The sequence below is a fragment of the Taeniopygia guttata genome, chromosome 1A (genome assembly GCF_048771995.1).
Source record: "Taeniopygia guttata chromosome 1A, bTaeGut7.mat, whole genome shotgun sequence".
In the NCBI taxonomy this organism is placed as follows: domain Eukaryota; kingdom Metazoa; phylum Chordata; class Aves; order Passeriformes; family Estrildidae; genus Taeniopygia; species Taeniopygia guttata.
In genome coordinates this window covers 29,404,695-29,422,431 of record NC_133025.1, presented here as the reverse complement: position 1 = coordinate 29,422,431, position 17,737 = coordinate 29,404,695, and the positions used below count along the sequence as shown (strand labels likewise).

At 38.8% G+C, this 17,737-nt stretch overlaps 1 protein-coding gene across 1 annotated transcript; it reads left to right on the top strand.

Annotated features, from left to right (window-relative positions):
• Window positions 1–45: 45 nt before the first annotated feature.
• On the top strand, window positions 46–17,441 carry DBX2 (developing brain homeobox 2). The gene is given in 4 exon segments (NM_001245189.2): window positions 46–440; window positions 10,054–10,149; window positions 14,671–14,858; window positions 16,983–17,441. Coding segments are annotated over 4 exon segments (942 nt in total). The 5' UTR covers window positions 46–106; the 3' UTR covers window positions 17,307–17,441.
• The last annotated feature ends 296 nt before the right edge of the window (window positions 17,442–17,737 follow it).

Below are 17,737 nucleotides of genomic sequence, written 5' to 3'. Positions count from 1 at the left end.
CCGCCAGCCCGCCCGGCCCCACAGCCCGGCGCCCCGTCCCAGCCCAGTGAGGGGCCGCGGCGACCGGGCCGGGCTGGGCAGGGCGAGGAGGGTAGAAACTCTCGCTATGCTGCCCAGCGCCTTTTACTGGGACCTGGTGGGCTCCTCGGCTCTCCTCAACCTGCCGGCGGCGCCAGGTTTCGGCAACCTGGGCAAAAGTTTCCTCATCGAGAACTTGCTGCGGGCCGGGGCGCCGAGCCCTACCCAGCTCCGTCCCCTCCCCGCCAACCCCGTGCCCCTCAAGCTGTGCCCCGCGGCGGAACAAATCAACCCCTCAGGGGGTCCCTTCCCGGCAAGATGGGCTTTCCAAGTGCTCAACCCCTCTGCGGCGGACGGCGGCCGCCCGCCAGCGCGGGCCGCGGCGGCGGAGAGAGGCGGCATCTTCCCGCCGGCAGCCACAGGTGAGCGCCGGCCCCTCCCGGTCCTGCCGCCGGGGAGATGGGACCGAGGGGCTTTCCGAGGGCTCGGCCCCGCTCTCCGCACGGCGGAGACGGGGCAGGAGAGGCGCGGCCGCCCCGAGGAGCCCGCAGGCGGCGGCGGGACGCCGAGCCCCGCGGGTACCGTGCCGCCGGGGCGCGGCGGGGCTGCGCCCGGGACTGCGGCCGAGGGTCTCGCCCTGCCGCCGGCCGCGGGACGACGAGGAGCTGGCGGTGCGGGACGCCGGGCGCTGCGGGACGCCGGGCGCTGCGGGACGCCGGGCGGCGGCTTCCGAGAGAGCGCGACAGAGCCCTGCGATGGCCGCGTCGGATGATGTTAAACGCCCCTAATCGCAGTTCTTTCAGGTCTTGACGTCCCGCAGCCTCAAGGGGTGGTAGAAGCTTCGCCGCCAACAGGCGCTCCGGGAAAATCTGAAATTCCAAGTTTTGGGAGGACGGCGAGCTGTCCCATCCTCATAAGTAGCGATAGCTCGGAAGGCGGCAGCCCCTTTCTATACACGCCCTGCCATGGGGGACAGCACGGCTCTCCTGTCAAAAGGAGAATTAAGCCATGTAGAACAGGCAATTTTCTGGAAGCTTGGACAAAACCAGGGACGGGGGAAATACAAATAAAGTTTTAAATAGCTGTAAAGGTGCGTTATCAGCCGTTCATCCCGGTGTCACACTGAGAGCCTGCACCCTGCCGGGCGGTGGGGACCAGCTTGCGGCCGCCAGAGGCCCGCAGGAATCCGTGCTATGGAATTGGAAGCACACAGGTTTTCAAAACCCATTCACTTTCTTGAATGTGCCGATTTTCGTATAAATACATTTTGTCTGGGCATGAGCAACATATTTTAAGAAATGTGTACTTCTGTTAGTTATGGAACTGATTGTAGTCAATTAATTAAATGTGGTATTAGACTCACCGTCTATATAGTATTTTACTTTTCTATTAGAATGCATAAATTTTTCCAATATTATGTGGTATTTTTAGAATTTTTATTTATGATCACGTCGTTTTAATTGTGTTTAAAATGAAAATCAGACGAGCAGAATGGTATTTATTGAATTAAGTCTTTGAGATGTGAAACCAAAAGGCTTGTTTTGAAAACAGAAGTAATTGTTTTTTTTTTCAAACATAATTTTATTTCAGTTAGATCCTGCAAATTGTTCTTCAAAATCCAAAGCAGTATTTGATCCTTTAGCATTATGTACTTTAAAGGTAGGCAGGAGGGAGTCAAAGTGTACAATAACGTTTCTGAATGTTCCTGACCTCTCAGGTAAGTGTTACCTTAAGCATTATCAGTTACTTAAAGGTGTTTAACTATAGGCTCGGTCAGGGAACAGGACAAGTATCATCATCCTGCAATTCAGTGAATATTATTCTTGCCAGCCCTTTGCCCTTATCCTGAAAAAAAGTTCTAGAGAAAATGCTATATTTATTCATAGAAAGAGAGATAGCAGATGCCCCAGCACTCTTGTTTGCTAGAGGTAAAGGTATTTTGTTGGGTTTTATTTGTTGTTGTTTGTTTGTCTGGGTTTTTGTTTGTTTGTTTTAAATAGCTATAAGTAAATTGCTACGGAAGTTCCCGAATATCAAGTTTTGTAAATGCTTGTTTCCAGGATTATTTCTTGTTTTGATCGACCCATAGTAGTAGTTGTGATTTTAGTGTGATAAGTCTGGCTAGTGATTTTGAGTCCAGTCCTATTCTTCTTCTAATTCCACAGCTCCCACAGATCTTGGCAAATGCACCAGGCTCTTAGATTTGAACAGGGAGAAATACTAGTGTTTCCTCAGTCATTGTGTACCCAGGAGAAAATTCTCCTGTGACTGTACACTTGTGACAATGACTTTTATATTCTAACAGGGATCTATCTGTTGATTCTGATCTCACTTGTATGTCTTAAAGTGATGAGGACACTTAGTCTCAACAGTCACAAATTTGAATTAGATTGGCACTGTCTTGCTGAGCCAGTTTGTGGTTTCTAAGGAGTCTCTTGTCTCTGGTGTAGGCGTATACTGAGGAAACTGTTCAGACCAGACACTGCATTTGGGACTAGGGCTGGGGTGATCATGCTGTGTGTAATGTTTCTTGTTTATACAGTGATAGGGCAAAGGAGCATTTTGACAGAACAAAAATTTTAGCATTCAGGGACTAGTGAAGATATTTCAACTAAGGAATTTGTGGTAGGTAGGGTTTTTTTAATTTACTGATATTTTTAAAATAATAAACTCATATTTGGAACCCCCAAATCAAATGGCATTTTAGAAAATCTTTCTTGAAGTCTTAAAAAAGATTATTGAAAATTGTAAAGCAAGTTTTCTTCAAAAAATCTTTCTGAACTAGCAAGTGTTTTATAGATCATGCATGCAGGGACTGAAAGTCCCCTAATAAACTAGCTTGGCATATGCCAAGTTTTCTTTTATTTTTTAATTAAAAAAAAAAAAAAAGGAAATTGAAGAAGTACCAGACTTTTTGGAAACAGTGTATTACTCATGTAGTCCCAAATTCTAGTGAGGTCACCAAAAGTTCTCAAAAAGAAGTAAGTGTAAAATCACACCAGGGACTAAACTGAATAAGCTGAACCCTTTTTGTAAGTATCCAAAGGAAAGGCATAAAGAAAGCACTACATTTTAACACTCCATAAAAGTGCTAAAGAATGTAAATCCTGTATTCTTTCTGTAAATTGGAAAACATTTATCCATGGTGGCAAAGGAGACCAGGTGGGATGGCATTCTTGATCCAGGCTATCTGATCATGGTGACTTTTCCTAACTCCTTAGCAACTGAGTTGTATCAGCAAGTTTCCTTCCCATAATTTACTGGTTTCAAAGTATTAGTTGGACTATTTCAAGTACTTATCTGCATGTGTATTTTATGTATATCTTGTACAAAATTATTATTAATAAAAAACTGAACAAGTACGCAGGAAGTGTCACACCCTAAATATTATATAATCTAATAATCATATAATCACATATCATCTAATAATCAATTTAATAATATATATGATTCTATATATATATTTAATCATATATCATATATAATATTAAAAAATTAAATGTTATCATTGCAGGTGTTTGAAATTAGTTTGGTTTCCTTCAAGAAGAGCATGAACAAAGAGGATGTTACATAAAACTTAGGAAGGAAAAGTAGAAGGAGCATTACTGCTATATGATAAACTCATGAGCCTTCTGCAGTGGAGTGCTAATTTATACTGGCTTGGAATTCCCCCAGGTTTTCTTGCACTTCACCTGAAGCCCCTTTGCTCTTTGTTCCTCAATTTCTTCTTGCTAATCTGTGTTTTAGTCCCTTGACTCCAAGCCTATTGTTCTCTTCTGGATAAATTAGAAGTCTCGATAGTTTTCTTCAGTGTTTTCTGACACATAAGAATTTGCCAGATGATGCTGAGATGCTGTGTCTTGTAGTACAGGTGCTACCTCTATAAAGAGGTCCACTTCAAATATTTTGTCATGACTTAGTTTCCAGAAGTATTGGCTGGCACTAGAGCTGAGTGACCTCCTTGGGAAATGTGAAGTTACTCTGCTACCTGAAATAATTTTTCTAAATATCTCTGTCTTCTTAAGTAATTTGTCCTGGTGGAGGTTGACAGTAAGTGCTTTACAGCATGAATATGGTCATGTGGAAAGGATCTGGCTTTCTGCTTTAATTTTTGCATTTTTGTAGATGAACAGAGAAAGGAGATTAAAAACTGCAAAAAAACAAACACATAATTCAATTGTAAAACTTGCTGAGAAATTTGTCTTAGGGGATTTTTGCCTAAAGCATCAGAATACAGTAGAGCAGGATGAAGGACAGCACGTGTAACACAAAAGAAATCAGAAGAACTATATAGTAACTAGAAATTTGACTGAGAGTAAGCATCTACAGATGTACTTTATAGATATCCAGATACATTTATGCTATAGATGTGTCTTTTCATTTTGTAACATTTGGGTACTTTATATTTTGATGCGGTTATTGTCACATTGTGCCAGTGAGATAGGAGAGATTTCTATTGTGTAGAGGAGAAGCTGGAGCAAAAAGAAATGAGGTGACTTACGTAAGATAATACAGAAAACTGGTAGTATTGCAAGGAAATTAAACCAAATCTTCTGCAGGCTAAGTTTCTGGAAAATGATGTCAATTTTTTCCTTTTCAGGTGATGACACCAGTTCTATCCTGTAATACGTACTTGAATCAAACATATCTTATTTTCCATAAAGTATCTTGTGTTTCTTTATGACAACCAGAAGATAATTAAATTACTGAAATTTAAGTGATATTTTTTTCTTTCATTTGGACCTCTTCTTAATGAATTAATGCTTATTAATTATTGATTTCAAGCCAACTGGCAGCCAGGGTGTGTCCTCAAGCGACATGTAACACTAGCTTTCAGTAAAATAAAAGACAGGAAAGAGCCCAATGTTTTTTTTTAACTCATCTAACTCAGGCAACAAGATGACTGACAAGTTTTAGGATTTTCTTGTTTTCTTGGTGTTTTCTGGAGATAGAAAGCTTCTTTAAGGTAGGGAGATCTATTTAGCATCTTTTCTTATTCCCTGATTGCCAGGAACACTAAGACGCTGTAATTTTGAAAGTTTGTCTTTGGAAGCAAAGAAGTTATTGTAAGTATTAGAAATCACAGACTAGCACGTTTCCTGTTTCCAGTTAACTTTGTGAGCCATTTAATAGAATTGGTCTGGAATGCCCAGCATATTTTAAGAGTGGCTGCAAAATAGCTTTTAAAGGACAAACTGTTGTCCTCATTGTGAGGTTGCCAGAGCTAGACTAGTGCCAGCTACTCTCTGACCCAGCCACTAGTCTGGAAGTCTGTGCTGAGTGAGGAATATGAGCACTGGCTGGACACTGCCCCTTCCTTTGGCTGCTCTCGCAGTGCCGTCTCTTAGAAGGAAGAGGATCCCGAGTTTCGTCCTTGGCAAGATTTAGATACTACCAGAAGATCTCAGAGCTTCGCTAGGAAGACAAGTGGTGGAGTTCGTAGAAAAGAAATGGACTGATTTGAAACCATGGTATCAGTCATGCCTATAGTTAGTGAATTAACTTCTGTAAAATGTATTTTGTACAGCAGAAAGAGCTGGTCTTCTGAACTCCTCTAGTATATTCCTCATGATTTTAGAAAACACATAGCTGTGGTAAGGATTAATCTCATCAGGCAAACTCAAGTGCAGATTTCAGGTTTTATTGTACCGTGTCTGTATTTTTTTTCTGTTAAAAAATCCTCCTAAATTTTGGAAGACAAATTCTCTGCTTCCATTGCCCTCTGAAGGTGATTTGCATTCTTTTAAAGCAGCTCTGCAAAATAACTGATGTTTTACATGGTAGTTTTGTGGTCAGTCATGACCCCACAGCAGAAAGGGGAGATTTTTTTGGTTTTTTAATGAAAACAATTGCAGGTACATAAAGCAGGAGGAGGTTGTTTCAAATGTCAGACCCTGATATTTATAAAATTATACATCCAAATATTTTCAGTAACCTGAGGTGAGTTGTCACTCTGGAGAAGTGGCTTTTGCTTTGTGCTGAAAAGCTTATGAAAATTTATCATGAGAGGCTGCTTTTGTCTGCAGTTGTTGCACGTATTCTCTTGCGGTATTCTGAATGTGTGTTGAGAATGTTCCTCCTTGTGACTATGTGAAGATGTCAAGTTTCAACTTGAAAAAGTATTTCCTTGTACAAATGTAAAAATATTAACCTCTTCTGTTAAAAAAAAAAAAAAAAGAAAAAAGAACTCAACATGTGATTTTTTTTTTATTCTAACACTGTTTTTATTATCTTGAGACTTTTGTCTGTTCAGAGCTAGCAATGCTGCAACAAGTAAAGACTGTTCCAGGTAAAAAATTTCGGCTAATCAGTGCAAACCACATGAATAAATGATGCATTTTGGCCTATTGTAAGATTTTGAATTAGTGCTGCAACAATCAAAACACAGTGAAATGTCAGCTTGCAACAGCTGACTCTAATTTTGCCATGCTTGAGGAAATAATTTCTAAACAAATTGTAATATATTGAAAAACAAAGAAAATAACTAATGACTTTCTAGTTGAATTTTTACATATTTGAGAGTGTTTATGGCTGTACAGATGATAGTATTCTTTTGATGTTACCTGTGAGGGATAAGAAGAATGCCATGGTAATTCAGCTGTTTAATAAAAAGTAGGTGTCTTGTCTAAGCTGTAGTCAACACAGAGAGATGCCTCCAGAGGAAGAGACTCCTTTTGTTTCTGTTTTAAGGTGATGACTTGTTATGTAGAGCCTACTTATCTCTTCTCATTGACTGTACAGGAGGCCCAGACAAGGAACTTGGGCAAGACACTGAACTTTTAGACAGAGAACTGACAGTGATGCCTGTTTTGACAAGAACTGGTAAAGTGCTGAGGCACACTAGTACATGGGCATTCTGAGGAAGGACAAAACCAGAAAAAAAAAAAGGTAAATCCACAGGTAGATTCCCATCTTCTCCATAGCAAGGCTGTGTAGGAGGCATGGAGAGGGTAGAAGCCACTGATAATATATTTAAGTTTCCTGCAAGGGCTGGAACCTAGGTGTCATGGTGGAAAGCAGTTCATGTGGACTTGGAGAATTGAAGTGTTCATGCAGCTTGTGGTCTCTCTGGTCCTATTGTTAGTTTTGTTAGATGGCTCTAGGCAGTTTTCTGAATAATTTTTTGGACGTGTTCCAGCTCTCTTCACAGGTTGATACCACATTTTTATCAGTTATTTTTAAAACCGTCCAGTAAACTAGCAGCATGTCCAGTGAAGGAACCTGTATGGATAATACCAGAAGTTTACCATCAGTTTCACTTTCCCTCAATAGCCTTTTTTCTTTCACCCCTTCCCACTTTCCTGATGGCTGATAGCCTACACTGTTTACTGAGCTATTTCACAACAGTAGAATTGTAGAATTAGAAAGAGTAAACAGTGTCCTTAAATACTAAGCTATTTTCAAATGTGCATAACTGAGCTGGGCTGTATTTAGGAATCTTACTCTCAAAATGATGGATAGTTGGGAGGAAAAGTTCCAATCGCATTGTCAGTATGACTTTTTATAGTGGAAGGGCTTTTCAATTTAGAATATTTTCAGAGCAGGCAGTGTATTTTAAAATACCAATATCTGAACTGCTTTCTGAGTTTTAGCACTAGATAAGCTTGAGGTCCGTTTACATGTTTAGTATTATTTTATTGTCTGTAAAATTATTTCTGTTCACAAAGGTAAATGTAGTGAACATTATTAATAAAATTTTGCGTACAGCACCAGTGTCAAAAGTATTAGTTTTGTAAAAAAAAACCAAAAACCATAGGTATTGAATATATATATTAAATACTTTTGTATATGTGGTGCAATACATTTTCTTTTAAGGCATATAGTACAGTTTTTGGAGTGCCAAAAGACACATATCATACTTTGATACTTTTCATGCATGTGTGAAGAAACCTGTAAAGACTGAGTTTTGTGAAAAACTTAGTTCCACACAGTCTCAGTTTTATGAAATGAAGATATAAAGCAGAAAAATAATTAAGCGTCCTGAATACAAATTATTAGGATTTTGCCGCTGCTATAGGTTCCTATACATCTTTGGGAGCACCAGCTGTCTTTTGATTACTATGTACCTCATTCTGGCCAAAAATGGCATAATTAATATTCTGACATCTCAGCAATTTTCAGCCTTGTGTGAACAGCAAAGAGTGTTTGCTTTAGGTCTCTTGATCAACAGATATTCATAGTTACTGTGATGTATGTGAAAAGAAAATAATAGGTAGTCCATCCTCTATGTTGTTTTCAAAACTGTATTATGTCATATCTACAGGTATAATTCCAGTATAATTCTGGACAATCTTAATTCTGTTAATGGAGTTTCATACAGGTAGTGGAAGCCATTTAATGTGATGAACTGTGATGTTTTTATCAAAGATAAAAAATATACTTGGATATGTTATGTTGAAGCATTAATATTTTTCTGTGTGGAACTCCCAAGACAGAGTTGAATATCCATGTATTAGGTCACCTTTTTTTTACTGATGTAACTGCAAAACTGCTGCACATTGGTTTGAATGCAACAGCTTCAGTAGATGTAGGGATGTAATTTCACATACATAATGTAGAATTCACTTGTGTATCAGTATAGCTGCAGCACATTAAAAAAGATTACGGACTGGACATATATGTTGGCTATAGGCATAGAGAGACATCATGGCATTGTTTATTCCCCAGGATCTAGACCAAATCTTGAGAAGTGAGCTCAGGAACCTCTTTGTTCAAAGTTACATGAGAATATCATCAGCATCTTATCTCTTAAGCAAATATTTAACAGCAATAATTTTTTTGCCCTGGGATAACAGCAAATTTAAGGATCACAGAACTTATTTTGAGGTCCTAATAAGTACTCAGAAACTTAGTTTTGGATTATCTTTATTTTTAATTGCAATTGAAAAACTTTTAAAAATTAGTAGCATGGCTTAGATAGATTTGTCTATTTACCTTTCTTTCTGATTGTTGATTTATTAATTTTTTTACTGAAGTATGCGGTTACTTTTTTTTTAATTTAATGTTTTGGTTTTTTTTTTCTGGAGATTTGGACAACTACAGTACAGGCTCTAGATCCACTTATTTTCTGCCTAAACCAAAACAACAAAGTGACACAGATGTTTTGATGCTGATCACATTTTACAATTGTACAGTTCTAGCAATGATGTATCTTCTTCAAAACAAAAAAATATTCCAGGTTTCATAGTTGATGCGTACAAGCAGAAATTGATAGGTAATTAAGATTAATGGAAAAGCCAATGAGCCTTATGGAAAAAAATTGAGGGACAAATAGATAATGAAGACCTTTCCATGATTTGAAAGCTCTTTTTAGATTTAGGAGACTTCTATTAAAAAAATTCTGTAAAAAAATTACCAAATATTACCTAATTCTGTGAGTTGACTTTGCAGATTTTTTTATTGTATCTAGCAGAGCCTTCAGCAAGTGGTTTGTTTAAATTTAGAGCACTTGTCCAGCAAGACTAAGTTGAAAGTCGGAATAACACAGTCGGGCCCTTTAGTATGTGCCTACAGAGCTCAGCTGTTTAATCTTATGGCATTTTGTACGTTTTATTCATAAAGGTTTCTTGTTGAGGACATTATTGGTTTGAGTGCTGTTAACAGCATTGGAGTACCAGCAGGGGTTTTTTTGTAAGATGGCATGCTTACTAGGGTTATTTTAAATGACTTTCAGATTCCTTATATTCATTGTTTCAACAACATATTATTGAAGCAATGTGTTCCATGCCAATATTTAAGAAAACTCCCATAATTACAGCAATTACAGAAGGAAATTTCTAGTCTGTAGAGCTTCATTCTTATAAATATGGGGAGAGTTTTTCATATTATAGCTAAGCTACACATGTAAAATAACCTTGCTAAATTAAAGAGCAATTACTTGGTTTATCATTGTTTGCCTTAAAAATATCACCATGTTGAAAAAAGGAAAAAGAGCTTGTGGGGCAAGACTTTACACACTGACTTTTTGGAGGACTGTTGTTATGAATATCACCTAAGCGTAATGGATAATCAATTAGATCTATGCTTTCTTTGCAGCTCTTTCCAAACACTTTTTTCTCCGAGCCCCGCCATTCTACTCAGCATGCTGCGGTGGGTCCTGTCAGCACCCTGCATCCCCCACTGCTTTTCCAAGTAAGTTTTTATGCTTCATCAGTAATGCTTGAGTTATTCTGTAAACCAAAGCAGCAGGATTTAATGTGTTCTGGAAAACTAATTGGTGATGCAATGGCAGCAGCTAATTCCTTAGTAAAATCACAGCAATCCTATTCAGAGGGTTTCCAAAGATTTATCAAACTTAAGTACACTGAGCAATTGTGAGAGGTTTCTAATGGCATTGAGACACTCAGACAGAGCTAACCTAGGAAAGTGCCTTGTTTTCAGTTTGCTACAAACAATTCTTTAAAATCAGTAACTCTTTTAAAAATCAGTGTCAATAAACACTTGCAAATAAGAAAAGAGCTGGAGGATCGTAAAATGCGTGCTGCATTTTAATGTTTTTAGGGGTAAATTATGATTCAGGAAGCTTTAGCATTATTTAAATACAACAATCATTCTTTTTGTAGCAGTCAAATGTGTGCACATGTTTAATTTTGTTTCTCTTTTGTAATCATAATGTAAAAAATTGAAGAAGTATGTTGAAGAGAATTTTTACCAGCGTACACTATCCATTCAGAATTAAGAGTCCATTTAATCCATAGATAAATTTAACCTTGATTGGGACGATTGCATGCAATAGTTTAAAAATGGACAGTCATGATTTTGTGCTTATGGCTCAGGAATGCAAACAGAAGTAGCATTTCCTCTTTCTTCAAAACAGAAAAAAAAAAGCACAAATTGCTTGTGAAATCCAAATGAAAATTGGATCTTATACGTGCTCTGGCATATACTTTTTTATCACAATTGCATTCAAACCATTCCTGACTAAAGTGCATGCTTTTTATGAATGTTTCAGAAGGACAGTTGCTAAGTTGAATGATTCTTGACAAGTGAGGCAGCAAATGCTGGCAGTTTAATGAGCTGCAAGTTTCTGAGCACCTCTTTAGGGGGCTGACACTTTCCCACAGAGCGTTTTACATGGCCTCGGCTCTCCCACAATGGCTGACAGCACCATGACCAATCACCACTTTCACTTTACTCATCCACACGCGACCTCACCACAATTTTTCACTGTGCAGATGAACTTTAGGAACCATTTCACATTGAAAAGGCCTGGACAAGGGTCAGTTGCCCTTTTGTATAGCCATAAAGCAATACTCTATGTGCCAGTCTTTTCTCCTGTCTCACATTCCAAGAGATTTTCTGGACACCATTTAAAGCACTTGACTGAAAAATAAAGCAGTGAATGAAACTGACTTTTATAGACTCATTCTAGCTCATCTTCCCATATAACCCTGTCTACCTGAAAAGGGATTTAGTGGATGAGCTGAGTGTATACAGGGACTTGCTGAATACATAGGCCCATTATCAACTGTGGGGATTGTTTATTAACCAGGACTGATACACTACTATTTTGGAAGTGACCTATTAATTGTCCATTTAACTAGAATGTATTGAATTCTAATGAAAAAATGGAAACCATGACTAAAGCTTTTACTTGCTCCTTCAAGGTGGTCTCTGCCATGAAGGCAAATGAAGATTGTTCCACAGATTAAGAGGACATTTATCACTATATATTAGGATACAAAGGAAAGACTTAAAAAAAATCAAATCAGTAACATAGGAAATAGTTGGTCACATTTGTGTCAGCAGAACACTAAACCTGCTGCATGTTCAGAGTGATGAGCTGCAAACTGACATATTGAATTTTGCTGGAATTGCTGAAATGTATATTTATACTGCCTATCCTGCTGCACTGAAAAATCCTGTAATCCACAAACTGAAATTTTGTCTTTGTGTAACAGTTGGAATGCATTTTAGAATATGGCTTATTTTTAAGGAAGTTCTCTAGGCTACTCAGGTGGTGGTAGGTTTCAGATTTTTTGCTCCATAGGCTGTTTGTTAATGCTTCTGAGCATTCTGCTCATCATTAAATTTTGTTCAGTTAATCTTTTAAAATCCATCATATATTGTGCCTTAGAGTGTAAAGATGACTCATTAAATTTGTCTAATATCAGTGTTAAGCTGGACCCTACATACTGCCTGTACAGGAATTAATTTGTGCCTTGAGGCTCCAGCAGGAGGTTGTTTCCTTGCTGACTGACTGTTAACAACCAGCCAGGCAAGACAAATTTTAAGGGGTCACATAATTTGGTGTCCTCTGTCCTTGGCTGACAACTCCATTGTGGAATGGAGGCTGTGAGGCGAGCACCAGCCCTGTTACGCCTCTTCCCTTGCTGGTGTCTCTCATCCCACAGTGGGGATGAGAGATGGTACCAGTTCTGCTGCTGCCAGACCATACCTTTTAGTAAACCTGAGAATGGTTGACAATTCAGCAGAAACTTCTCAGAGGCTACCTGGAAAAAGGTACCTAAATTCACTAAGTTTGAGCAAGAAAGAGAGAAAACATGCTTGAGGAAAGAGGGCTCCCAGCTTGCTCCCAGTTTTGTAGGCATGATTGGAGAATACAGTGGGGTTATGAAGGGGCTCTGCAGTCCCCAGAGAAATATTAACCTTTCCCTTTGTGGAAACCTCCATTTTGGTATTTTGACTTTTGTTCTGCAGATTGTTTGTTTTGGTTTGGATGAAGTCTGACTGTGTATCACAGTGTAATAAATATCAGGTCATTAACCAGTAGGTTCTGATTCTTGTATATGGTCTTATATATAATTTTGAAAATTGAAGTACATCTGTATAAATTAAGGATTATTTATACTGTAACATTGCAAATAATAATAATTATTTTTACCACACACTGTTATGAGGGACAAATAAAAATATCTTGATTTCTCAATGTGAAAAGTTCAAGAAAAGAATTGACAGAACGCAATGACCTCTAAATCAGTAATGTTTCACAGGGGTAGTCTCATTTTAGGGAATAATCATTGTACGCTTGCTCAGCTTCTGATGCTCTGCTCTGCTGGCAAGAGCTGGAAGCAGGATGCAGGGGTAGTGTATGTAATATCAAATCAGTAACACATGGCTACAAAATATTTAGTCAACTTTGCAAGGCATGCAGATACACACTTCAGTTTCTTTTCATTATATTACAATATCCTCAGTATATGTGTGCTTGTTTTTTAGTGAGTGTTTAAAGATACATGTACCCATGTGTATAAATGTATAATATACAGAAATTGAAATGTAGTGTAGCCCCAAGGACAGTTTGTGGAAGCTGCATCTGGATTTCATTAGTATTTTCAAGAGCACTATATCAATTGAAAAAATATATTTAGTTTTCCCCCACCCCATTACAGCTGGTTAGAATAGATAGACTTCTACACAAAAAATGTTAGTATTTTAGAAAACCTGCTTTTCAGGGGAAATTTGCTTTTGGCTTTGATATGAAAATGATCAGATCCTTTGTAGAAATTGAGCAGCAGCACACCTTTGCAGCTGCTGTAACTAAAAGCTGGAAGGGCAATCTAGGCCCATGGACTTGATAATGTGGACAGCAGGAGGGCAGCTTGCATCTGAATTGCCACTCCTACAGCAAGACTGTAAGTGTCAGTGGCTGTACAGCCATGGCACAGGTTTCTGAGCCAAAGTGCGCTGTTTCCTGGCCTGCTTGCATCTCCCTAATTATCACATGCCATGCATGATGACAGGCTCTGTTCAACTGATCCCTACTCTTGCTTCCTGATTATTTGAGGAAGCTGGGTGCACTGGAAGCATATGAAGCCACACCAAGGACTGCTTCTCATATACCATATATTTCTAGGGGAGAGGGAGCATGGGAAAGCACTACGGATTTAGATTTTATTGGGTGTGAGGAACATGAGAGATGTATCTTGGGGTTTCTGTGCTCTTTGTATGTACATTTCTACTTCTTCACTGCAGCTCTGTCCCCCAGCTTTGAGGCTGTTTTACAGGGTAGGGCTCCCTCTAGGTGTGCATTGAGGAGATGTGATTGGATTCACTGAAAACTGCCCTCCCAGGGCGTGTTATGAGATGTCAAAGGATCAAAATGCAGGCTGAAAGGAGTAAGTCCAAGTACTCTCCAAATCCTCTAATATAGAAATTGCTGTAGTTCCCAGAATAACTAAGTGAATGACCAGGAATTTTCTGAGAAATAAATTACTCTGAAACCCTTTCATTAGTAAAAAAAGGAAAAAAAATAGAAGAAAGCCTATTTAGTTTCTTTGAATCATTATTACAGACCACTTTTCTTTCATTTTACAGTCCACATAAGGAGTAAATAAAGTCATAGGAAAACTTTTTGCATTTTATTCAGTGGTAATGTCAGCCAAAGAAAAATGAAGTTCCTCCCTGACTATATTTGAATTTTGCAGTATTATAGGCTCTGTCCCAATATTCCTCTATGAACTCATCTCATTTTCTTTGTACCATGTCGGGGAAACTCCTGACTACTGACAACACCTCTAGATCCAAGTGAGGATTTAATCCTTAATGAACACGACTGAAGCATTACAACACACCTGTAACACCAACAAATCAGAAGTGGGACAAAAGTCTGCAAACGTTATAATGAACAGCACTTAATATTTCTCTGATGCATGATAGATGTTATGGGAAATTCTCATCTATTTCTACTAGGAGAGGAAAGTATGCTGCCTCTTCTGACCCAGGAGTCTAACTCCAAATCCCGGAGAGGCATATTAAGAAGAGCTGTCTTTTCTGAAGACCAGAGGAAAGCTTTGGAGAAAATGTTCCAGAAGCAGAAGTATATTAGTAAAACAGACAGGAAGAAACTGGCCCTTAACCTGGGTCTAAAGGAGTCTCAGGTAAGGAATGTCCTTTTGGGGAAAATCTTTAAAATAGCTTTGAAGGAGGAAAAGTGCAAGGGCAGCCTTGAGCTCTTTTACCTGCTCTTTTATCTACAAAGACCTCAGTAAATCAATGGCAGTTTAAACCAGGGAATACTTGAACAGTTTTCTGGTTTATTTTCTGTATGTATACATTCAAAAATTGATGTCTCCATTTTCACACGAAGAAACATGACCTCTGTGTTTCATTTCAACTCTCTTTTTTTACTGTCCAACAGAGCCCCCTTGGAAGCTTTGGGGTAGGAAACTGCTCCATCTCACTGCTCTAAAGGCAGTAGATAAAACATGAGAGCATAGATCATTCCTTCATTCCACTGAGCACCCTTTGCACTCACAGATGAACAACTAGGGACAATGCAGTCAACAGCACTTCCCCTGGAACTGTTCTGCCCAAAGAGACAGGCAACCATTCCTATGGAAAGACATTTGACTGCACAAAGAAAGAGATTTTCAGAGCTGAGAGATACCATAAGAAGAAAAACTTTGCAGGGGGACCTTCTAAAACAATCCCATTTTACTTGCCAATTCACATTTAGTGGGATTTTTTGCATGAGTCTGAGTTTGTCTACTGCAGGATTTTAGAGTTTTGCTGAAGGTCTAATGACTCCAGTGAGCTGTTCTGACTGCACAGCTACATTAATAGTGGTGCTGAGCAGCAGTAGCCCAATCTGGAATCTTTGGAGCCTCACCTATCTGCAGATAAAAACAAAGGAAAAATGCCTGGCTTGAAGAGCACAAAATCTGAAGGAAACTGGGAGAAAAAAAAGTTTGTGAGGTCACGTACAACAGAAAATTAACATGGTCTGTGATGGTTCCTTGCAACCTGATGACTCTGATGCTGTTGCAAACACTGCAACAGTAAACACAAAAATAATTAGAGTGTGGTGTTTCTCAGTGTGATGTACAGAACTGTAATCTCTGCAGGAAAACTATTTCAATGGAAATGTGCACTCGCCAGTGTGCTGCCTAAAAAAATTCCCAAACTGTAGTCAAATTCCTAGTATTACAGTTATTTCCTCAATATTATTTTCTGTGCTCATGTTATTCAAGAGAACTTGGGTGTGTAAAAAATAATGTAATGATACATAGATAACCACTACCACTATGAAAATATAATTTCATGATAGTGACAGACCCGATGATATTCATCTCTTTTTTTATTCCCCTCATGAAAGGAAGAGAAGTTGCTGTGAAGCTTACTTCTTCAATTTTCTGACCAGTTGTGTTGGAGGAACAGTACATGTCATCTAAGACAATGATTCTCAAACATATGAAACCACACCCCTTTTGTCTTCATATCCAGTATCTAGATCTAAATACTAGAATACTAGATCTAAATGCAAATGTTTAAGGGAAAAGAGAACACAATCTGAATAATTTGATTGATCACCCTCACCTTTCTTTTCCTGTAAAACCAGTTTCTGATTTTATATTCCCCCAAGCTTTCCCCAGCATTCCATAAATGCCTTTGAATTCTTGTGTTTAAGAACTCAAAGTTTTTGAAAAGTTGATTTTATCTTAAAATCACATGGGTTCTAGGTAACTTCTGGAAAACTGTAGTCAGGTAGACAAAATGTCTTTAAATTTTCAATTCCATCTCCTATGTCACAACATGCTTTTTGAAGCTGTATGGCCAAGCTGATTTTAGCTATGTTTGTGAAAGGGACTATCATGATTCTTACAGCCTCTGTTTAATGAAGGCCCTCACACCACCAGTAATATCACTTAGTTTTCTTAATGATGGTACTAATTTTCTCTGGGAATTCTCTTCTGTCCAGAAGGATGTTGCTTGTAGGAAACTCTTCTATCCCTAGCTATTGGGCTGTCCATTTTTCAGTCTAAGCTAAGTAATCATCTGTTGTATGTGGTGAAAGTCAAGGAGAATATGTGTTCTAGGTGTAGTAAATAGTGATGGGAAAGTCCTCAGATAGTGTCAGTCAGCTGGCTTTACTGGTTCTCTACTGTAACAGCAAATAAGGAAGGATGTGGAACTAGGAGGATAGAAAGGAAAAAAAAACACTTGTTAGGGCAAAGTTGTTTAAAGCAAAGAATGATAATAAACTCTTGTTAACTTGCAAACAGGTGAAAATCTGGTTTCAGAATCGAAGGATGAAATGGCGAAACTCCAAAGAAAAAGAAGTGCTTTCTAACAGGTGCCTCCAAGAAGAAGGTCTTCAGGAGAACTACCTCTCACGGTCCACCATGAATTTTACCTCCCCATGCCCATCTGTGTGGGAAATGTCTGACGAGCGGGCAAGTCCAAGGTGGAGGGAGAATTCTCAAGGAAATTCTGAAAGACTGACTACTACACAACCACCTCCAAGAGCAAATTCATTGCAGAGCCCACTCTATTTGTATACTGACCAAGACACTGCAAACAAGGCATCATCAAGTGTAAGGGAGTAGGGGCAGTTTGTAAATGGAGTGGGAGAGTGCAGGCTTCAAATGAGCAGTCTTTTAAGATTAGCAGTATTTGAACATTGTAAAGCTAACTAGTTTATGCTTCAAAAAGATGCTAATGCCATTAAAATTACAAACAACTAATGACTAAAGAAGTATTCTTCAATATTCAGTCTTTTCTTGTGTCTTTTCCAGTCTTATACTGACCTTAAAAGTAAAATAGGAACTGATGGTAAGTAAAATGAAGTGAAGAACATGAAGCTGAATTTGTGCTCTGATTTATACATCTGCACTGTATGTGATGCTCGTTAAAAACACCCTAATAGAGAATCACTTTTATCTCTCACTGTAGTCAGACCAATTAATTTCTTCTGTGCATGAGATAAAAAAAAATCTGTTTCTCTCAAGACAGTAAGTGGTTTTGGGTTCTTTTAGAA